The 25,647-nt window shown below is 28.3% G+C and overlaps 1 protein-coding gene across 1 annotated transcript in view; it reads left to right on the top strand.

The window, feature by feature from the left end:
• LOC107439276 (multiple epidermal growth factor-like domains protein 6) overlaps positions 1–25,647 on the top strand; it is a 278,214-nt gene that overhangs the window by 214,799 nt on the left and 37,768 nt on the right. Inside the window, exons 14-16 of the mRNA XM_071187265.1 lie at positions 5,171–5,296; positions 19,409–19,576; positions 23,723–23,865. Of these exons, the coding sequence (XP_071043366.1) occupies positions 5,171–5,296; positions 19,409–19,576; positions 23,723–23,865 (437 nt within the window). The remainder of the gene's footprint in view (positions 1–5,170; positions 5,297–19,408; positions 19,577–23,722; positions 23,866–25,647) is intronic.

Below are 25,647 nucleotides of genomic sequence, written 5' to 3'. Positions count from 1 at the left end.
ATTTCGAAATCTTGCTACTTAATTTTAGATGTGCTACAGATTTTTATTTATTTATTTATTATTTTTAGCGGTAAACATATGAATGCACCCGTTTACTTAAAATATTTATTTTTAAGGAATGATTATAAAGCAGATTTAAAAGTTAAATACAGGTTTAAGGAAACGCGTGATTGTTTTGAACAAATAACGAGAAAAACGCACTCTATCACTTGAAAATAGTATTACAGTGCCAGAAAAAACTTTAACAAAATTCAAACAACTACAAGTATAATAGTAATTTTTTAATCGGCACTGAAAAACTATTTTCAAGTGACTGAGGGTAGTTTTTCTCCTTATCAGTGTATTATTTTTTATAAACTTCCAGTTGTGTTGACATAGTCAAAAAAAGTTTATTCAGCATTATAGTTCAAATAAGCTTTGAGTTAAATCGTATTTGGAGCAAAAATTTTAAAACAAATTAATATTGTAGAGAGCATTTTAATTAAACTTAATTAAAGTGTTTTAACTAACATTTCTGTGAATTTTCAATATCTTTATAAAACTAGGTTCATTAGGTATCTTATATATGTATGGTAGGCACACGAAGAATTGGATTTCGGGTATTAAATTTAAAAAAAAGTTTGTTTTAAAGGCCCACTATCCCTTTATGTTATAATTGCATAAATTTTGCTTTAAATCATTTTATAAAAATTAAATTTTTAATATCTTGGTGCGCTATAATTCATTTCTTAAATACCTGCCCGCAAAATCGATTTTTTATGCTTACACTGCAATAGTAGTTTCAATAGATGGACATTGGCAACTATATAAAACTCCCTCGGGGTTGACAAAATTATGCCGCAGGAAATTTAAAATAGTTCTCTACTTCTTGCATGGTTGCAGTTTTGCAGTTTTTTTCAAAATTTCGAAGAAAATTCAAAGATAAAAATTTAAGTTACATCGAATTTGACATGAAAATAAGATGGCGTTAAATTTCCTTTCAACACCAAATGATCCTTTATTTTATTATATTTAATGTAATAGTATTTGAAAGATTATTTTGAAAAATAAATATTTTTATTAAACTCACATCCAGATTTTTTTTATTTAAAATAGATAAAATTATGATGAAAAAAATTTAAAATCGTCCGTGAGAGATCAGAATTTTATCGAAAGTTATCGGAATTTATCGAAGAATCCGGGATAAGAATTTAAATTGAGTCAAATATCACACAAAGATAAGACAGTGGTAAATTCCTTTCCACCCCAGATGTTCCTTACTTTTCTTTAAATTTAACATAATACTGTTTAAACTATTATTTTGAAACATAAATATATTTATTAAGCTTATAGCCAGATTTTTTTTACATGCACTGCGATTGTATTAATAATTATTGGCAATTAAATGAAATACTTGAGATTGACAAAATTACCGCCGCAGGAAATATAAAATCGTCCTCAAGTGGTCAAAAGGTCAAGGACTGAGATCAAAATTTTATCAAAAGTTAGAAAAAATTTAAATTGCATTGAATATTCCACGATGATAAGAAGGCGGTAAATTGCCTTTCAACACTAAATTTCTTTTAAACAATTAACGAAACATTATTTTGAAAAATAAATATTATTATTACTTTACTTATTTTATAACTTTATTCCCATTTTTAAGCTATCATATTTTAATATCCTTCCTAACAGGATTTTTCTCCAATAAGTTTCTCGAAATATTTCTTAGAAAAATTCTTAACTCGTAAAGCTTTGATTAAGAAAATAAAAGTGACGTATAACTCCTTCCTCAATAATTTATCCAACTTTCTCGCTTTCTCTAACGGCCTTTATAATCCAAACTTAATCACGTTTCCGTAAATTCCATTGTATTATTCAATCATCATCTTACTAGACTTCATTAGCTTCGAGAGCCGGAACCATACGCCTAATAGAAGGCTATTGGAGTATATTGATTTGTCATAGACTCAAATGCATTTCTACTGAATCTATGGAAGTAGAGAAGATTTCGTCCTAGGATCGAAATTCAGAGCGCTTTGATGGAATTCCGCGAAAAGACAAGGTAATCAGATTCCCTGCTGTCCGTATATGTGAAATAAACATTCCGTTGATAATTTGGATTCCATCTTAGCAGAGAAGAGTGTCTACCATCATAATTTATAAGGAACTTTCATTTTGACTGAAAGATAATATGATTAACGGTTCAAATTCCTTTTTGAAATGGTTTACGTGTTTTCAATTTAAACATCTTAAAGTCCTGTGATAACTTCTAAATTTTTCGATTAATATTTTATTTCAAAGATACATTTAACAGGTTTTATTATAAAATCCTTGAAATATTTGCAGCTGTCATAGTTTTATTTTTTTTATGACCATCGTTGACCAGCCGACCAAATTGTTAGTTTGCGGCTATCAATGTCCAACTCCTCAGCCTTGTAATTTTGAACAAAATTCAGAAGACAAAGACACTCCTAGATCAAGTATAGGGAAAAATTAGCCTTTGTAGAAGTTTTTTCAATGGAACTAACCCGTATTTGCGTTGCACGGATAGAAAAATTACAAAAACCTCTCATGGTTAGCCTGACAGTAAGGGGAATCTAACTAATGATCCGTGTACAACTGAGAATATGTTAGTCGGTGTAAACCGAATGCGAAACAAATTTGCTTCAGCCAGCCACCGTTGGGATTCAAACCCAGGCACCTCATTGAGAGGCGAGTGCTCTATCTCCTGGGTCAATAAGTTATCAGTTTTCTTTTATAGTCATCGTTGAACAGCCAACCAAATTATGAGCTTCAGACTACCAATATTCAATTCTGTTGCCGTGTAATTTTGAACCCAATCCAGAAGACAAGGGAACCCCTGTATCAAGTATTGGAAACAAATTTCCTTCGTGAAATACTTTTTGGTGGAACTTACCCGCATTTGTGCTACACGGAATTTTTTTACATCCCAAGAAAGGAAGAGCACGAAAACCTCCCTCAGTTAGCCCGACGGCAAGACCCATGATCCGTCTACTACTGAGGATATCTTACGTCAGTAGTATGGTCGATGAGAGCCTGAAGCAGAATTCGTATGAACCAGTCATTGTTGGGATTCGAACCTGGGTTACCTCAATTTTGAGGCGAGTGCTCTATCCCCTGAGCTATAACGACTCAGCTGTCATAGTTAAAAGAAAATAATAATAATAAACTCAGATGACTAAATAAATTATAATTATTTAGAATTAGTTTATTCCCAAAAAAGTTAAGAATACTCACTTTTGGGAATAAGTGAAAGCAATGCAATGGTTTAGAGAAAAGTCTTATAATCTGTTCAATTTTTTTATTTTTTATTTAAAAAATTGGAAACTTGAAATTGTAGACTAGATATAATAATGTGGCAAATTTTTATTTTAAACTAAAATCTCAATTTTTTAAGAAAGTTAAGATTTTAAAAAACTTCCCGAAATATTAAAGTATGATAAACGTTTTTAATTCACATAATGATTTCTGCGGCTTAATAAATATCAATAATTAAACTGAGTAGAATAAATTTTTACTCATAAAAAATGGCAATTAGTAATTTTTCTAATAAATTATTAAATCCATTTTCAGAACTCTTTTTTTTACCCATCAGTTTTTGATTATATATGTTTTTTTTAAGAATTAGAAATTAAAATTTAAAATTTTTTAAATGAAAATGTTATTGAAAATATTTGAAAAACAGCGACTTCAAATTCTAAAAACAGTGTTCAAATAAGTACCACAGCAGGAGAAACAGACCTAAAACCAAAATAGGTTTTTGAAAATCAGCGTAGTATAAAGAAAAGAAATCATTCACATTATCACGAACTTCATGCAAAAAAATAACTCTAACAAAACTACTGATCGGGATTTTTTAGATATAATCTTATGTTCATTTAATGATTCGTGTAAAGTAAAATTCATTAAAATTAAACAATTGCAAAATTTGATAAAAATAAAATTTGACTCCCAATAAATGAAACAAAGCTTGATTCTTGTTACAGGGTTACTCCAAACGACTAAAAATAGAAAATATGTTGATTAATATTTTATTAAAATATATTAAAATTAGAAACTTTTTCTAGCATATTTTTTCAGTTTTGAAAGGGAATGCAAAGAATATTTTTCCTTTAAATATGAATAATTATGTTAATTATGTTGATAATATTAATGACAGCACTATGCAGTGTAGCCATAGTCTAGAGAAAAAAAAGTAAAATTAGGAACTAATGTTTCATGAACTTATTGTAAATTTTATATTCTTTAATTTCACATCAATATTAGAAATTCAGTTACTCATTTATAATGCAGATATTGAGTTTAAAAATATTTATGCTCGTTATTTTGCATTCTTGATCTTTTTTTACTGGTTTTCATAATTTTTCTGAACTTGGCTATCCTGGCAAAAAAAGTATTGTCAATAAACTTTAATATAATGATTGTATTTACACTTGCTGGGACCAAATCTTAATAGGCTCAATTCTGAAACAAGCAAATTCATTGTTGCACATTTATATTTTTCGGCGGATTTGAATTTTTAACCCTCAAAATAAGGGAGTTTTTCGTTTAATGAAAAATATCGTCCCAATAGTAAAGGCAGAAGAGTGGTTTTTACAATCCTAAAAAAGTCGTATTTTTGAACTTTCAATTTTGAAAATCTATTCGACTTATAACTTTCAAAATTTGGATTTTATCATTTAAAAATGGGTAGATTAAATTTTTGTAAAAGTTCGTATACAATTCAAATTTTTTAAATCATTAGTAAATTAATTTTTTTAAAAATATGCAGAACTATAATCGTTCCCCTTAAAATTGTTCTTAGATTACTAAGTTTTCTAATGGTGTGCAAATATTTTATAATTCTGTTTATTATGAGTCCAAATTTGTCCAAAAAAGTGTGTTTTTTTCAGAAAAAGTACGTTTTTGTATCCGATTACATAACTTAAAATATCGTCTTAGATTGAATCTTAGTGTGTGAAAATACAACTATTAAATCAAAAGTAATTAAGGTGTATATTTTTTGTGCACACTGTATATGCATCAAGCTATGTACCATAATAACTACTTAGTTTTCTTTTTTCTTCGCTTTTTACTTTAATGCCCCTCTTTCCTTAAAATGAGGTAAAATCAAAAGTTAAAATGCATAAATTTGATGTATAATTACTCAAATTATTTTTGTTTTCAGATAACGACGAATGCCTAGCTAATAATGGAGGCTGTGATCAACTTTGTGAGAATACATTAGGATCCTATGAATGTATTTGTTTAGAAGGCTACAAGCTTTTGACTGATAAAAAAAGCTGCGATCTTGGTAAGTTAAATCAATCATCAAAAATAAGTTAAAGAGCAGCTGATGGGAGAACATAAACGTAATATTTCGTTTCTTAAAGTTAATAAGATATTTCCGTTTTAAAATGGTTTGAAAGAATGTCTACTCGGAAAAAATGTTTCGAGTCAATTGTTTTGTATGAAGTAGCTGAAAAATAAAAAATCGATTTCTCGAAGCAAATTTCTGATTACCGTTTCTATTTTTGGTAACTGTAATTAGAACATAGAGCAGGTTAAAACAGAAATGTTTACATTTCATAGCTAGTTTATTAAATTTTAAGTTTCAGATATTTTACTTTTTCAAATCTTGTTTACGTTGATTTACCAACTAAAAGATTAGTTTAAGTTATAAAAACATCAGAAAACTTTTATTCTATTTCATAGTGTTCATAAAATCATGGTTTGAAATTTTGATAACAGTCTTTCCATTTTGTCCCATGATTTTTATTAAAGCAATGACTTCTGAGAAAAAATTATTTTGAAAAATGTGTTTTGATATAGGAATAATTTTTTTGTATGTTTTAATATCTTGTTCCTGGGCGACTATTTTTTTCGGATGAACATCTCCTTAAGTACCACCCGTCCGTAGTTTTTATCTTTATTTATTTTTTTGCGCCAGACATAGTCAACAGNGATTATTCACGAACTGACGTCACACGTGTCCATCTGCCATTCACTTTGAATAGTAGCACTTGAGAAATGCCAAATTCCAATTTGCACAAAGTAGCCCCCGCTGCACAAAGTAGCCCCGAATGACGGTATGTAATATCGTTCACCTTTGGCACTATACAGAGGTTTCCAATAGTTATGTCATTAGTATACGGTAGACTCAACTGAAAATTCTTACTGGTAGTTAATTTTCTAATGTGAGATTTTTATTAAATAGTATGTTAAGTTGATAATATCTCGAGTTAATACGTAGTGTACTGTATACAAAATAAAACAGAGCACCTTAATGACTTTTAATCTAGTGATTGTATTTTCACTTACTAAGATTCAAACTTGATGGTCTAATCTTAAATGTGCTAAATAATTTGCGCAGAGGACATACTAAGCTACAAAATCGGGCACAAAAGATTATCTGTAAATGTGCATACTCTTTTTCGTCGAATTAATATTCTTGACCCTAAAAATATCAACCTAGCACAATAGTTTTGCAATAAAAACGGCTAACACTTCGCGTTTTTATCACTTTTTACATATTTTGGCATATCTCATGGAACTATTTAAGAGAATCAAAAAAAGATGAACGTAACTGTGAAGATCGTTTATGTAACGATAACCCGTGTAAAAAATTATAATTATTTATTGGCTTTTTATTTAATTTAATAATCGTTAAATGGTAAATTACATACTTAAAAATAATGTAAAATTTAGTAAGTCTTACAATTAACTTTATGAATTGCACTTTAACGCATGATGTAAATAGTACAGACAGCAGTAAACTCAGCCTTAAAATTGTCATTAAAAAGGAATACATTGTAAGTACTTTTTCATAGTAAGAAAATTTAATTTTTGGACAAAAGTTAGACTAGTGTAAAAGTCTAATGAATTAACAAGGCATAATATTTAAAAAGTGTAAAATCAAAATTTTAAACATTAAATAGGGTATATATCAAGTATTTAGGGTCCTTGGAAAGCTAGTCTCGTGAAAGTGGGCTCCCAGTCCTCAAAATCCTTCCTCGTTTTTTTCGAGTGGGCTCACTTAAAAAAATTCCCTTTTTTCCTACGTGGGTGATTGGGTTTGAAAAACAGAATTGCCAATTAAATTGCAATGGTAACCGAGCAAAAGGATTTAAGTTTAAGCTTTATTTCAAAATTAACTTCTAAACTGACTTCTAAACTATACCTATTTTAATTCAACAAAATATTTTTTGAACTTTCACTCTAAATAAGCTATCTAAAGCCTTCCAAAAAATGGTTACATTGCAACGAAGCAAGTTATAAATAGTTTATAAAATATTGAACTTTCAGTTTAGTAAATTTTGCAATCTGATTAAGGACTCTCGAATTAAAATTTTAAAATATTTCTGGAAAACCCGAAGAAAACCTGATTTTTCAATGAAATCCGTAAGCGGATTTTTTTCCACACAAGAACAAGTTTCCGTAAATCCCTATTCGCAATGGTTTTTTACAATACAAGAATAAGCTTTTTCCATAAAAATGCAGAGAAAATCCACAGTCAGAACTTTTTTTTGCGCTACAGAAACAAGTTTTTACTGTGATAATTAAGAAGAAATTTGTACTCGCACTAGCCATGGATATTTTATGCCGACACTGTGGTCAGTGCAGACCGGAAGCAAAGTTTGTTTCGATTAGTCCTCGCTGGGATTCGAACCTCGATCATCTCATGGGTGGCGAGCTTTCTGTCCTCTAAGCCACTACGGTTCCACTATTGTGAATAAAAGTCTAAAACTATTTTTTCCTTAAAAGTCTATATTAAAAACATATTTCAGTGTAAAAACGTTTAGCATACTTTGTTGCCATTCGAATTTTAACGTACCAAACAATTATATTCAAAAAAAGATAACAATCAGATAGAGTGTCAATTTTACAATATTTCAGTGTAAAGACGTTTAGCCTACTTTGTTGCCATTCGCAACTTAACTTACCAAACAATTATTTTATTACTGAGCGTTGTCCCGCCCCCGCCAAGGGGCATCCAGGAGTTTACCAAACAATTATATCCAAAGAAAGATAAAAATCAGCTAGAGTGTCAATTTTACAGTATTTCAGTGTAAAGACGTTTAGCCTACTTTTTTGCCTTTCGCAACTTATCAAACAATTATGTCCAAAAAAAGATAAAAATCAGATAGAGTGTCAATTTCATAATATTTCAGCGTAAAGATGTTTAGCCTACTTTGTTGCCATTCGCAACTTAACTTATCAAACAATTATATCCAAAGAAAAATAAAAATCAGATAGAGCGTCGATTTTACAATAAAGATGAATCACAGTTTATTTATATAGACCATAGACTAGTAAAAACCATATATACAAAACCATAGACTAGTTTCTGAAAAGAAAGTGCAATTACGGAAAATAATTTCAAAATGATTTGAGAAAAGGTTTAAGTTATTGTAAGGAACGCAAAACTGCATGAAAAAAACTAGAATTTAAGCTAGCGATTTTTATCCGTTAATGATAGGGGTGAAAAACAGTGACAAACCGTTTCGTCAATAAAACAGATTTAAATCATCAATGATACGAAAAAGGTCCGGAAAAAAACCCAGATATTTTTTACAGTGAATAGAGAACTGCTTCACTGAGTAGCACAAATATTTAAATTTATCCGTGGTTCATACATGAGGTCCAAGTAACAACACTCTTCCATATAATTCTTTTTTTTTTCGTGTTTTTTTTAGCTCGCTATTAAATTATATTCCAAAATTAAAATTATTGAAAAAAAAATGTCTTTATTTTAAAAAAAAAATTCTCTCATACTCTTTGAGAGAAAAATCAATAAAACTTTTAATGAGTAAGTAAATACGTCAAATCTCTTAACAAATAGGAAAAAACTTTAAAGAAGCTGGAAACAGAGATTAATTAAATAATCAAATTTGGGTTTTTAAAACTATACAAGATATCGATGGGTTAATACTAGAGCATAATGTTGCAAAAAGTTTTTTTCTAAATAGCGAATAAAGCATAGAAAAGTTGCAATTTTAAGTATTATTTTTCTTTTTATTTAACACATATCCGTAGTGCTTTCCCACAAATACTATAGAATACAGAATTCCACACTTGGGAAAAAGAATTAAAAAGAATTAAATTCTGGTATCTTTTTTTTTCCTAGACTATGCCTAAATAGACTAAAATCAAGTTATTGAGAACCAAAAAAGCTGAATTTCGCTTTAGAATTTCTTCAATAAAAAAGGTTAAACAATTTTAAATTATGTAGTATTAAATTACAGATGTCAATTTTGCATACAGGTGTCAATTTTGTATGTTAGAAATCAAATTATAAAAATCAAGTAAATTTTTAAGATATTTATTTACTAAATTGTATTTATTTAGTCTGAACTTTCTACTCATGTCTTTCTACTTCTCTTATTATAATTACTATTCTCTAATAAGATCCCACTAATGTGAACTAAGGAAAATTGTTGATCCCCAGATTTCGTTAATTATCAAAATTAAATATTTTAGTGAGTAATAACTTATTGTATGTTCATGTTATTATATTTCAAAGTTCTAATATTTTTTTAAACCATTTAATTGATTTTCAAACGCCAGCGATACACAAATGTTTTTTTCTGCTTGAAACGAATTGGATTTAATCAAAATTTGCTATCAGTTGAATTTGTTTTAGAAAAAAATGTTCGAACCTAGAAAAACAATATTTCAGTTTTCTGATTTCATTGGTTTTTGTATGAGAAAGAAGAAAAAGAAAGTGGTTTTTAATGAAAAAAATACGGAAAATCTGAATTCGGTTTAAGTTTCACTTCTACAGATACATTTTAGCTTTGAGCTTAATATATCTTTTGTTCAAAAAACAAAAAAAAAAACAAATTAAAAAAAATAATAATAAATTAAAATATTGTACAAGATTTTGAGCTGCTCTCGTTTCTTAAGCGTTTTAATTTTCTACTGTGCTTAGTAAATTGAAAATTAGTTTTAACTTTGAAGTAAGTGCCTGTCATATTAAATAATTACTAAATTGTTACTTTTATTTAACATAAGAGCAATTTTTCTAAAAGAAAAAAAAAACAACTAATGTAAGTAAAGTTTTAGTATTTCAGACCTATTAACTCATTCCAACACTTTTTTGGATTGATTATAAATGTGTATTTCTAACTCGTAAAAAATTTGAATCCGTGTATAAAAAATTGACGCGGCAAAAAAAGCGCGTTTGAAAAATAGACATAGCTCAAATGCGCGTTTAAATAACACATAAAGCAATTAGTAACGTATTTTAAACTACTGTTATGACATTTGTGTTTTAAATTCCCCTTGCAGTCGGACTAAACATTGGAGGTTTTCGTGGTTTTCTCCTCCAAGCAACGCAAATGTGAGTTAGTTCTATCAAAAAGTCCTCAACTGAAACTAGTTTGCTCCAATGCTCGATCCAGGTGTTCCCTTGTACTCTGAATTGGGTTTAAAATTATAAGGCTGCGAAGTTGAGCATAAGTAGACGTAAACTCAAAATTGAGCAGGCTATTTAAATACCGGTTATAAAATAAAATAAAATTGTTTTTTAAAAGAAAAAACAAGTAAATAATGATTATTTGTGGTGTTAAAGAAAATGAGCGAAAATTGATTTGATGAGCACATTTTTCAAGAGTAACGTTGGTATTAAAATTTTAGGTTCACTGTTTAACGTTGAAAAAGCCAATTCTGTGCTATGTTCAGTTTCATTGACGCACATCTTTATCTTTACTCATTCTTTCAAACTCGCATTTCAAATTATATTCTTTTCCTTGAATACACAATTTCAGCTATGATCATTTTTTCAACAGCGCTACTAGTAGTACGCGCTTAAACACGCATTTTCAACTACGTCCTTTTTTTTAAAAGCGCATACAAACTATGATTACTTTCTTATATGCTCCTCTTGAGTTACATCCTTTATTTCTTCAGAGACGCATTTCAAGTTATCTAAAGAGCGCAAAAAAAAAGGAAAAAAACAGACCATCCAGAATAACTTCTGATTTAATTATCACGTTCTAAGAGCAATCTTAATGATTCGAGAGGTTGACCTCAAATATGCTAATTAATTAGTGCAGACGGTATTTTAAATTACGAAATCAGACACAAAAACGTAATTTCTCTGAGTAGAAATTAGCGTTTTTTCGATGAATGTGGATTTCTGACCTCTAAAATATCGGGGAATGTCCCCATANACATAAGCCCAACGCCCCAACAACCACTTTGTATCGCTCTCCTAATTAAACTATGGGGACCATATATCGAAGATTGCGACTACCCACTAAATGTTAGGGGTCAGAAACCGTTCGAAAAAAAAGTATGTTTGTGTCTGATTTTGTAACTTAAAATATCGTCTTCACTAATTAATTAGCATATTTAAGGTTACTCTCTCGAACCATTACGATTGAGTCCTAGAACGTGAAGATCAGATCATTAGATCAAAAGCTATTCAGGGTGATCCGTTTTTTTTAACTTTATTTTGAGCATTGTACATTTTATTTTATTCAGCAAGCTCTTAGAGCTATGTTCAAAATGGAGAATATATACCTAATGCAGTCTATGAAGAGGGACATAAGAAAACAGCATAAAATTATTTATATAGCCACGAAGATATTTAAGCCAATAAACATTATCAAGATATTCACGATTTAAAATTATTTTAAAACGAAACTTTTTGATGGACCGTAGCAACTCAGACTAAAAATCATACTTTGGGAAATAGATGTTGAATATAAATTAAACAATACTTGTTAGGTTACTATATAAATTCGTCAGTATTCGTACAGTATACGAAAGATTTAATTCTAAGATATAAATTAAATTCAAATGGTTAAAATTTCGTCAAAATTTGCATTAAATATTAACAATTATTCGTTTAAAAATTTATTCATTAAATTCGCTCCGTCCAGATCACGTAAAATGTACACACGCATTCATGTCTGATTGGTAAAATTCATTTTATTTTTAATATTACTTAAAGTTTACGAAAGCATTATTGCTATAATATAAGTAATTCATAATAAGTAATTCCGTAATTCATTATATTGAAGTTACATAAAATATACAGCAGCATCATTACAAATTTTAAAAGGTAAAACCCACTTCGTTAATTTACGAAAAACTTCTTAGTAAAATCTAAATAGTAAATCCCTCTCGTCAATTTTCGTAAATTCTACAAAAGCAATCATACCAAAATCTAAATTGTAAAATCTACCTTTCCACTATTACGTAAAATTTACGCAAGCTTTATAACCAAAATTCAAATGGTAATTTTGCTTCATCAACATTACGTAGAATACACAAAAATATTCTTATCAAGACTTTATTATTAAATTCACTTCATAAGATATACAAACATGAAAAATGTTTCTTAAAACATATGAAAGAATTACTGGAATGGTAAATTCACTTCATCTGTATTATATAAAATATTGATTCATATACCATTATCCCAAACATCTGCATTTAATTTACGCTATGTGTTACATGGGACCTACACTGTAAAAAATTCCGAATCAAATTAAGGTAAAAAGTATCATCACACTGGAAGTCCGTACATTTTACCGTAAAATCCATTTTTACCGGAACATGTTACGGAACAAAAATCTCATATATCGTAATTTTTTAAGTAATAATTACCGTAAAATCACTGCATCACTCTAATTAAATTAACATTGCTGAAAATATTACTGTTTAACATTTTACAGTAAAAATGGATTTTACGGATTGCTACACTCAAAATGCCGATAATTTATACCGATATTTGATCCGAATTTCTTTTTTACAGTATATATGGAAGCTAAGTTTAATTTCAAAATTTGCACTACCTAAACTATTTACTGTAGTTAACTATTTACTGGCAAACTATAAGGTATTTAAATATTCCTTATTTTAAGTTTTCTTTTTTTGATAATGATTAAATGTTTTCCAATTTTTAATCTAAACTAATCATAATTTTAATAAAAGCAGAAATATTTAAGCACTTTTTCGGTATTAATTTATGTTTAGCACTATAGATTGTCACTTATGGAAGTTTATTTTAACGTATTTTTTACACAAAATATAAACGTAGCTGTCACATACCTCAAAATTAATACTCAAAAACCTTAAAATTTTAATCTCGTCACTAAAAGAACCGGTATTCTGCTCCGTTTTTGTTATTGAATTATTCTTCCGAACTAGTCCCATTTAATAACATTAAAAATAAATAAATTGGTGAAAAACCTATGCTAAATCACTAGCAAATGTGCAAAAACTTTGTTTAGTTCTACATTTAGCTTCAATTTGACTTACAACTTTATTAAGGTAACTTTTCGGAAAAAATGGCGTTCGTGGTAAATTCGTTGGAAAAGTTATCTCAGCTGTCATAAAGAAAACCTTTAAGTATCTAAACTTACTATAAAAAAACATTTTGATCCCAGAAATTTAAAAAGAACTTCCTGAACTCTACGCCACCTCAAGGTAAAATCAAAACCTTCAGAACTTTTCTCGTATTCCCCGTTATAAGCGTCTCATTTTTCTCTAAAAATAGAAAATCGAATGCGAGCGTGAAAAGAAATAAATTGTACACGAAAGAACTCACATCTGAGAAAAGTTTTTACATCCTAATATTGATAAAAAAGGAAGTCATATTATAAAAAATATTTCCGAACTTGGAACAACAAAAAGAAACTTCAAATGTGCGATTTCCAATAAATCACCGCGAAATGTGACATTTTTATTGCTAACTGGCGATGCTCCTGGTGCCAGAATGGATGTGACCCACTGAAGTATTTTGATATTCATAGCGATACTGATACTTTGAAGGACAAATAACATGAAATCGATAGTATCCTTTCAAAAAATTATCTCAGCCTTCTGACGCATTGAGTGTAAACGAGGAAGATTTCCTACTTGAAATGTTCAATCTTCCTGCCTTGATGGCCATTGTAAGACGTAAAAGAGCATTTTCTGTCCCTAATGATATCTAATTTTCTCCTCCATTACGTTTTGGAACTGATTTTATCATGTTGAAATAGGATTTAAATTTTTGGATTGAGCATGAACGTCATCTGTATATAATTTATAAACAATATATATCATAAGTGTTGCAACTTTTCAAACGTAATTTGGCGGAAAAATGTTACTATAGTTACGATAGTTTCGTTGAGATAAATTTACCAAAATTGCAGGTAAGAAGAATATTTTGTCGCATAAAGAACATTCAAGATGTTACGATTTTATGCAAACAATATTCGTAACGATTTTGAAAATAGTATATCTGAAACTGGACGTTATTCAGAAAATTTTCTTCTTGTTTTCCACGTAAAACAGCGCCAAATTATGACTTTTTGATACTTTTTAAAATTCTTGTACAGAAAACTTACTTTTTAATAATTCTTGTTTAAAAGTAAAGTTACTTTTTAGAATTCTTGTTTAAATCTAAATGATTTATCAAACTTTTTTAGAGTTATTGTTCAATGTTAATTAAACTTACTTTTTTATAATTCTTGTCCAAAATTAAACAACTAGCTCAAAACTTTTTTCCGAAGTCTTGTTCAAGATTTCGAGAAAAAAAAACACATCGAATCTTTGAAATCCAATGAAGACATTTTAAAGAAAATAATATTTTTTGAAGATCACAGGACCATATCCAATATACTCGTATTAGTAAGATCTTTACTAAAATCAGTTTTATTTTATAAACTTCTTAATCAACTACTTTCTATACTATTCTTCTGCAACTTTCTTGGAAAGCATAATGAAATTATTGATGCCAGTTATTCTAAGCAATTTTTTCAGTATCATAAACTGATTAAGAAAACTACGCTCTTTGTCCACTGTTTTATTTTTTCAAATGATTTTTTTTTCAATAATTGTAAGTATTTGTCAATTGTGACTTTTTTCTGAGTTCTATCGTTGTTTTATATATTTAACTCGTTATTGAGTACTTAAAATTACATTGATTATAGGAGAAATAGTATATTTATTTAGCGAAGCAATTTGGCGACTTTTTCAAAATATTGTCTGCTTGGTGAAAAAATGATAGTTTTTAAATCCGCAAGAATTTTTTCAAAATCCCCTATATCTGTAAAATATCGGTATCGCTATTCTGGAATGAGTTACGTTAATCATGTATACAATTAACTTAAATTTCGATACTGTATCATTTATCACGAGCTAAAATTTAGCAAGCAAAGTTAATATTGAGTAAAATTAATTTCTAGCACCATGTTATATTTTAACCATTCTAATTATTTAACAAGTCTAATTAGTTAACCAACCTTATTATTTGATATATCATTTGGCTGTAGTCCTTAATTTTCAATGTTAAATATTTCTAGAAAGAGACTTTAAGATTAAAAAAAGCATAATGTAAGCTAGTTTAGCTATTTTTGTTGTTTAATTATTGTCTTAACTAAAAAATGCTTACAGTTAAAACGTGTTTTTGTTGTTTCTAATGCCAATTACCAATACCGGCAAGTCTGCTTGCGTCCTTGGTAAAACCAAGACAGAGGGTGTGTTTCTTGTTTGTCAGTGGCTCCTTCTATGGCAAAAAATGCAACTTTAGCCACACACACGTCCCAACCCGTTTATAGGGGGACCCATTCGTATATCCATTCATTTATCCTCAGATCGTAATTTTGGCCTGAACCAACGAACGATAAATCTCCTATACGATGAGGTATGATTTGCTATGAGAGCATGGAGGACTTTGTGACCCTACAGATTTAACGAGCATCAGTAACCATTTACTAAACGGGGAGTCTTCGGCCCCTCGAACATAAGCCCAACGCCCCAACAACCAAGCTATCCCGGCCCCAGAGTTAAAACTTTTTAATGGCTACCTGAAATTTAACTATGAAACAGGGATTTAGATTAAGAGTGGGAAATTATTAGAAAACAAATTATTTAAATAAATATTGCAATCGAATCATTTTACTTTACTATACTTTTCCCTGTTTGCCAGGCATAAAAAATATTATGCTGCTTTTCTTTCCCTGTTTTCTCTCTCGAATTTCCGTAAGCATGCATAATAAATTCATATTTTCCAAGTTCTATACATCTTTTATTGAGATGGAAAGTATTTCTTTGAAGAATGACTAGTTTCTAGAAAGGATGTGCTAGTAAAAAATTCATGTCACAATATCATACCTTCTGCGTATGTCAAAACGGGTGATGATATACATATATCTCATTTCGTGATAGTATATACAGCATCAAATCAATATATATTCTAAACTTTAGAGACCTTTTCAAGAGCTCTTTTGAAAACAATGTTTTTTATGTGATTTATGTGTATAAATGTAATATTTTCTTATTTATTAATAGTTTTGACGCTGATATTAATTTACGATGTTTTGTTCTACTTCTCTCAATTTATATTTAAAAAAACAGAGTTTGTAAGCACTGCTAAAATAATACAGAAAATAAAAAACACTAAAATACAGAGCACTTTAAAAATTCCTTAAGTTTATTAAAACTAGTCAGTGAGTTTTTTAATCAGCAACAGTTCGAAATGCGTGTGAAAGAAAATGGACAGAGCTCGAAACGCGTGTTAAAGGAAATGGACACTTTTCAAAACGCGTGTTAAAGAAAACGGACACAGCTTGAAAGGAATGTTTATAAAAGTAGATGCAGCTAGAAATACGTATTTATTAAGAAAATAGACGCATAAATGTCGAGGTCGAGGTGGTTGGGTATATTACAGATGTAACTTTTCGAGCGGTCTTTAATTACCAAGTTTGAGGCAGGCACGAAACATGTTTCAATTTTAATAAAAACACAAAATAGATCATAATGATAATTATAAATATTTATTCTTAAAATTTATTACAATTTTTTCCTTATACAGAATTTTTCAAAGACATGCAATTAAATAAAATTTTGTGTTCCTGTCGCTTACAGAATAAAATTTGAATTATTGAAAGTAATCAAATTACTATTTATTTATTAAAATTTCTTTGCTGAACATTCATGCATACAGAATGCCATTTATGTTTTCTTTACGAAATGTCCCATATTGTGTCTTTCAATCTTGAAGTTGTCACCATGTATTCCAGGATTTCTATTACTAACTATTAGGAAGTGAAAACCGATAGAAAATCAACTTTCCGGTATCTTCTTAACGAAATAGATAGTCTGTAACATTTTTCTATGAAAACATAAATGGCATACTATATACATTCAATTTATGTTTTCATAGAACTTGCACTGTATGCATGAACTTTCTTTAAAGAAAATTATTCTTATGTTTATTTTTGCAAATTACGTAACTTTATTTCCTATTTCTCTGTGCCATTTAAATCAGATATGTTTTCTGAGATATAATTGCTACTCTCACATTTCAAAATCAAAATTAGAACTTTAATTGAACGTAACTTACAAAATCAAATTAAATTTGTTAACGTAATATCAATTTGGGAAAATCGTAAACTCCACGAGATATTTCGAAGCCAATTAAATCATTTTTAAAATCACGCATTCATGCTTTTCTTAACTAATCATGCTAATCTTACTAAAATTTCGCAAAACTAACTTTGAATACTATGCAGTGGAAAAAATTCCAAAAACGCTGCTAATTTATTTATTTCTGTAAAAATAAAATTTTTGTTTGCACAATTTTATTTCTAAGATTTTTTTAAACATGGAAAGTAATTAAATTTTTCATTGTAACTAGATGTTTAAAAAGCTCGTTCTATTTCATCTTTTTACATCCAAGTAATCACTTTCATTCTATTCTCTTCAGAGAATTGTTATTTAGCTACTAGCTTTATTCTTTCAGAAAGTAATCTATTCTCTTCCGTATAATGTCATATCTCATTTTTATTTACTTACCTTATTACTTTAAGCATTCTACTATCCACTTATTATATTCTCTGAGGAAATTCTCTTCAAAAGATCATTTCGTAAATAACAAATGAATATGCATCTAAATGTCTATACTTGTTTTAGTATAATGCATTGCAAATCAATTTTAAATAACTTCTTCCAGATATCAATACTTTTAAACTCATTCTAAACCTGTGCTCTCCTCCGCTTTTTGGCCGAAGATTTCTCCCAAATATTTAATATGGTTGCAATATTTGTTTTAAATTTAAATTTTAAATAGTTTTGTCCACCATGACATTTAAATAAATTAAAGTTACTGTTACTATATAAATGCCTGATGATAGTTGAATTTTTCTTTAATAATCACCTTTCTCTTCCCCTCTATTTTATATGGCAATCAAACTGGTTTTTATGATTAAATTACGTCTTAATCAGGTAGATTTAGAAATGCTTTAGTTTGTTTCTTTTCCTTGGATAAACTATTAATTGATGCTGCAAGTTCATTTTTTTACTTAATTTTTGATAATGATTCAAAAAATACATATTAAGGGTTAGCATTACTAAACACCCTGTTTTTGATAAGAATTCTACAAATATATATTAAGGACGATCATTCATGGAACAGCTGAAACTTCCAGGTTGGCAGCTTTGATCTTATAATTATTTTTCTAATTTTTACACTGAATATTNGCAATCAAACTGGTTTCTATGATTAAATAACGTCTTAATCAGGTAGATTTAAAAATGCTTTAGTTTGCTTCTTTTCCTTGGATAAACTATTAATTGATGCTACAAGCTTATTTTTTTACTTCATTTTTGATAATAACTAAAAAAATACATATTAAGAGTTAGCATTGCTAAACACCCTGTTTTTGATAAGAATTCTACAAATATATATTAAGGACGATCATTCATGGAAGATCTAAAACTTCCAGGTTGGCAGCTTTGATTTTATATTTATTTTCCAATTTTTACACTGAATATTTTAATACTATCAAAAGCTATGTAGAACTAATTAGAGGCAATGAATCCCGTTTAGTAAATGTATTCTAAGAAAAAAGGTTAAAAAAGTTGTCAAATCAGACAAATGTAAAGATGTTAACATGTTATGTTACATCAAAGTACTAATTTCTATTGGTTAAAGCAGTTAAAAGTACCCCAGTGTTGCTAATTCGTTTAAAACTTTAAGGCCAGTTTTAAATAACCCTATTGAACAGGACAACAATTGTTGCTACTAGGTTTAAATTTCAGAAGACAACTTAATTGCGCTGATCGGGCTAATCAGAAATGATTGCTTATAGGCTTGTTGCAGTTTTAGTTGACTTAAATATAACTTTATATTACGAATTTGTAATTTTTATTTTGAATTTTGGTGTTTAAAGTATTCAGCTGTGAAACTTTTTAACCCTGCTGGTCATTGTTAATTTATTTTCGTAAGGTTTATGAAAATAGGTACCAAAGATAGGGTATAAGAAACACATTCATCACGAGGGTTTAATTTATCATCGCCAAACCATATTCTAAACTTTAAAACTTGTAGTTGAATGCTTTAAAATATTGAAGCACCCTATTGCTTAATTTCACGTTACCGTTTCTCCAAAAATTCCTAATTGAAAAATTATTTTCTCATTTTTAGCATCTCCAAGACAAGCAATACTAATAGAAACATCTAATAGTAGATCTGACACACCACCTGTATCATCACCAAGATTGCGTTATCAAGTCACACCACCGACAGTAGTACCTCTTTTGGATCAAGATTTTCGGCAATATTTAGCACTAGAAGGGCTAGAAATCAGACACTGTAAGTTCTTGTTTAACTGTAAGTTCTTGCAAGTTCTCTTTTTTTAGTTCTGTAAGTTCTTGTAAGTTCTGTTTATCACGAAGATTGCGTCATCAAGTCACACCACTGACAGTAGTACCTCTTTTGGATCAAGATTTTCGACAATACTTAGCACTAGAAGGGCTTGAAATCAGGCACTATAAGTTCTTGTAAGCTCTGTTCTTTTCTTGTTGATCAAACGAGAGAAAATAAATGCGTAATAAATTTTATTTGGTTACAATTTTCACATTTTCGTTTGAGAAATTCTTCATATAAAACAATGGGGTCAGTCTTTGCAACTTTATTATATTGTCACCACAGGTGTCGTTGATGTTATTTGCGATTTTAGATTAGGTGGCAAAATTTTTCTATTTTTATATTCCCTTTTGCTGTTTGATTTAATGTAAGTGGCGAAAGATTATTTTTAATTATAATTAAATAAATTATAATCAGTGATTTTACTTCTGCTAATGATATCGTCATTTTAAGTAGAAGTAGAATTGCTTCAAATTCCTTTACTAATCATCTTATAAAAGTAGTAAATGAAGTAGGCCTCATTATGAAAGAACAAAAGACAAAATGTATGGCACAAACAAAATCTACCACTATTCTATCAGCGCTTGCCGTAGGAAACTAAAAGTTTGAAAGAGTTTCCAGTTTCACCTACTTTAGTGCAATTATCGATGATAGTAACAATATTTCAGAAGAAACTAACTCCAGGATACAAACAGGAAACGTTTTTTATACCAATACTTGTTCAAGAACTAACTTCTTCCAAAGAAAATTAAGTTAAAGATTTATAAAACTGTTATGAGATCTATAGTTTAGTTACTTATGGCAGTGAAACTTGGACTCTAACAGTTAAAGACAAATCTTATATCTACCAATCTTAAAAAGGAAAATTTTGGACCAATTAAAGTAAATAATACACAGTGAAGAATGAGAAACAATAGTAAACTTGACCATTTAATAAACGAAAAAACCTAATTCTGTTTATTAAATCCAGTTGTTTAGCATGACTGTGGAACATTGAAAGATTTAATGATAATAGAAATCTAAGAAAACTTTTAAATTGGAAATCTTTGAACTTGAGATCTTGGAAAAGACCGAAAAAGAGACGCTTGGACTCTGAAAAAACCACCTTGAAGGTGAAAAACTGGAAGTTGAAATCCAAAAATAAAAAGTATAGAACGATATTGTTCGGCAAGCCAAGGCACACAGCGGGTTGTAGAGCTTTATTAGTAAGTAACTGGTTTAGCAGAGATAGATTTCTTTTATAAAGATTTGTGTTAGAAAAAATAGGTTAAGTCCTTTAGTTACTAAATTACAATTTTTACAATAGCATTGAACCTGTTTAAGCAGTAACATTAAATTGTTTTGCATACCTACTTAAATTCCGAAAGTTTTTAAATAGGATTATTTATTTTAAATGTTAAAAATATTATTATGAAAAGCGTATTGGTAGCGATATTAATTTGGTAAATATCATTTACGATATTAATATTTGCGATTCTAGTCATTATGTTTGTAAAGAATCTTCACTTATTTTATTGTGTAAAGATTGCTTAAAATAATATTTTTTAAAGACTAAGCTTACTTTTGATGCTTATTTTTTTAGTGTGTAGATACACACTTTTACTCATAGCGATTTGGGGATTTGTTTTTAGTTACTGAACTTCATCAGAATGTAGTAATTTCTGCTTTAAGAAAAACAACTAATTTTTAAATCTTAAAATTATTAGCGATAAATAAATTGTAAAATGTAAACCCGTAAAATAACTAAAAACCCGTTAAAAATACTGCAATTTTAAAAAAACATTTAAGAATAAAATATTCATTAACACAAACTTGTTAACATAAAACATAAAAAACAAAGTACATTTTAGAAAGAAATTCTTCACCTGCAAATATTTTTTGGGCCCAAAACATTTTTTAATACAAACCTAAGTATCTATTTTTATTCAGAAAAATATTATTTTTTTCTCAAGATATATTTCAGACTAAACATTTTCTCAGTTTCTGGCCTTGAAATAAAAGCGCGTGAGTGTATTCTAAGTACTAAGAAAACTTTTTCATTTCAAAAAATATCAATAGTATCCAATATTTGACATAGTGCTCTTCTTTTTTGAAATAAAAAATTCTTTCCATTAGAATAATTTCTAAACTTTTTTCGCTAAATTTTTTGCTCTTTCACGTAATAAGAATGGCATCGTTCATGTGGTTTTATTAGATTTTCCAGAATGCTTTCATGCACATGCTGCTCTTTACAAAAATATTTCTTTCCGTTTGCCGTATTGATTCCATCATTTTTTAGTAAAAATATTATTTACTTTTTTTTCCATTCTTTTAATCTTCAGCTCTATTGAACTTTCGAGAAGCTTAAACCATGCTGTTTTTGTTCCTTCAATTCTTTCATGCTAGACCACTTTAAAAGAAAATATTTCATTGCTTGCTCTCAGGAAAAAGATGCTTCAAGAAACTGTAACTTTTGTGCCGAATTTCATAACTTTTTTTTAAAAAATAGTATTATGAAATGAGAATTATTTTTAACTTTTTAATTTAACATTTTTAGCTTTTTTGTTTATGTTACTCTAAATTAATGCTTTAACGTGGTTTTAAATTAAGTGTAAATAAATAAGTCATTTTTATGTAATGATGTTCAATACTCAAAAATACCATCACCATTTCTTAATTGGTTTTTTTTTTGTTTGAATTTACTTTTTAAAATGTTCTCCGAAAATGAAACAATAGTTAGAATAAAATAATAAACTCATATAAAATCTTCATTTCCATTTTTTTTAAATGTGCAACTCATGTGTAGACATACTTTACTCTAATAATAGTGGTGCGAAGAAATCAAAAGCTTTGTACTCTTCTGAATAACAATTCTTTTTATCAGTTTGATTTTACGAATTCGTCTGGAGTGGCGCCAATATCTTCCTGGCTGGTTTGCTCCATATCTGTCTCTGTAATTTGCAAAAAGCAAAAATATTTTAAATATTATTAAAATACAATTAGTATGTAATTAAAATAATTATTACAATTTCGCTTATTAGTCTAATTATAATAATTCGTATGTTAGTATTATAATATATTTTTTTATCAATATAACTAGTGTTCAAAGAAAAAACAACACATAAACCTCTTATATAAAAATCATCATGTTCTTTCTCTTGAACAAATTGAAAACGTGGCTTATCAATATAATGATTCATATGTAAACGAATTTACTCTAACTATAATGATGTAAAGAAATTATGCACTCTTTTAAACAGCTATGCTCATAAATTTTGCCAAAAAATAGTCCGTGATGTGGCGCAAATATAATCTTAGCTGGTTAACGTACTTCATTTGTAGATTTGTGCTAAGTCTGTCGTTGTAATTTTCAAAAAGCGAAAATTTTTATTATATTTTTGGAAACGTGGCTAGTATATATTTACAATAATAAATATGTTTTCAAAATATGTATTATGATAAATTGTTGAGTGATTTCAACTGTGGTATATGTGGATTACTTTAGGTTCATTACTACTACGATATTTTAAAGCTTTTTTTCTGTTTTTGAACCTATAAAATTCGAGTACTCTATTATATGCGGAATAATTTCAGATTTTTTTACTTCTTACTAACAAAAATAAGAAAAAGTGTGTTGTCAACTGATTATAGTTAACAACATATTATTAATAATATTTAAATATTTTTAATAAATAAAAGAAATACTAATATTGAATATTTTAAATAATGAAATATTTTTAATATATGAATTTTGCTATTTGTGAATGACTTTATGAATTTTTGCCAAATGAAACTAGAAACTATGAAATCTTTCATACCATAAATAAAAATTTATATTTATTATTTTCTTGAAAAGCTTAAATCAATAAATCTTAAATTATTTTTTGCTTTGTTACACTATGTTACTTGCATTTTTGACAGCTTTTTTGGAAATTTTTAAGTAAAACTCGGTATAATATATGTGTCTATATGTATATATAAAAACATAAAGTATGATATGTATAATTTGAATACAATGTTTAAGGAACTGATTTTGCATTTTATTTTTATAACTTAACATTATATTATTTCAATTTTCAAAAACATTATTTTGTACATATATTAAAATTACAGCATGCATTCGAGGTACTTTTGGACCTAATTGTATATACAACTGTGATGATTGCCAAAATGGGGGAAAATGTGACATTAGAGCACTAAGCTGCACATGCCAACCAGGATTTACAGGATTGTTATGCAATGAAACTTGTCCAAAGGTAAGTCATTTGAAGAAATACTTAAAATTAATAATTATGTTAACAAATAAATGTCTACTGAATTGTTGTCTTCGGTTGCGTGATGTTTTAATTTCGAAAAGAAAAAAAAACATAAAAATGCAGAAATTTTCACAGTATTTCTGAAATTGTGAAGCTATTGTATAATTAGAGATGACTGTTTATATGTTAAAAAGAGAAAAACGCAAAGTAAAATTGCGTCAACTTTTGTGATTCCACCGTTGAATTGAACTATTGCGGACGAACCAAATCCATATATGGCAAATTCATTTGTACGCTGCATCCAACCGAACAATCTTTTGTGCTGATTTAAAACGTACCCAATGGTAAACGAATCTGGTGGTGGTCAGTCTCACCGTCGAAAAGTTTCGTGGTTTTACTCTGTGCAACGCAAACATCGGTTAGTTAAACTATAATTGTTTCTTAAAACGAGTTTTACATATTTGAGTCAAGAATTAATTATCAAAGTCAAGCTTAACATTGCGATCTTGTGACAGAGCTGAACGTTAGATATCAGCATTGGTACACCTGGGGGGAGGGTCAAGGCATCACCCCTGAAAAAACAGCATGCTGTGTTTCATTAAATAAGTTAAAAAAAAAAAAAAAAAATNCTGGGGGGGGGGGGTCAAAGCGTCACCCCTGAAAAAACAGCATGCTGTGTTCCTTTAAATAAGTTTAAAAAAAAAAATTTTTTTAATTTTTTTCCAAAAATTTTTTTCTGATTCAGAATATTGTCAGTTATTAAATAACTTGAAACTATCCCTTTGACACAGATGTGACACCGGTGTTCTTTTTATATATTTTTTTCCGATGCTCTAAATACGAACAAAAATATATATGTTGGTATTTTTCAGTCAGAAAAAAGGAGTAATAGCAACTAAAAAATGTGTTAGATTTTCGGAATTATATTTGTACTAGAATATAAAGTCCAACGAAAATAATTTTAATTTATTTTCATTCATATTCAAAAATTAATCAATAATTAATTTTGTAAATTAAAGAAATTTCAAAGCTGAATAACTTTTAAAGCTTAATAACTGCAAATAAGTGCATGTTTGATAAATTATTGTTTGGAAGCAGAAAAAGACAATGGTGTTTCACGCTGTATTTCATAATCATAAATTATTAAAATACTAAATATAATATTTTTCATTAATTTTGACCTAAATTAATGCAAAATAATGAAAAAAGTATAGTATATAAGATTATAGTCTATAAGATTTTAGTATATAAGATTTTTTTTAACCTGCATTACGAAGAGAAATATAATTGATTTAAAAACTAATATCCTTTTAAAAAAAACTAAAAGTCCTAATTTACTTATTTTCGTTTTAATAGTATTGTCGATATTCTTATTTGTTTCATCAGAAAAACTTAAATTATTTAAATTAATGAAAAATATTTTTTTATTCATATCATTACAATTTTTCTGTTCCATTATTAACGTTTTTTACAGTCCCATTTTTATTTTTTTATTTTTTTCCAATTTCATAGAATAAGCACCAAAGAAATTTTTTATAAGTTTCATTATTCTCTCTCAAAATCGTTTGTCTAAATTTTTAAATCATTGTGAACTGAATAAAATTAAAGAATTTATTTATCAAAGAAAGTGTAGTTCCACATATTACGACATTTTTCATAAAAATTTGCGTGCTACTTTTAATTGCTTTACATCTCAATTTGAGTTTCTAAAAACGTCTAATCCCTTTAAACTCTTTAAGTTTTATATTTCAACACTAGATGGCAGCACCAAATTTAATTGAT

The sequence above is a fragment of the Parasteatoda tepidariorum genome, chromosome X1, assembly GCF_043381705.1.
Source record: "Parasteatoda tepidariorum isolate YZ-2023 chromosome X1, CAS_Ptep_4.0, whole genome shotgun sequence".
NCBI lineage: Eukaryota > Metazoa > Arthropoda > Arachnida > Araneae > Theridiidae > Parasteatoda > Parasteatoda tepidariorum.
Note: the sequence above shows the minus strand (reverse complement) of the source record. Positions and strands in the feature narration are given on the sequence as shown.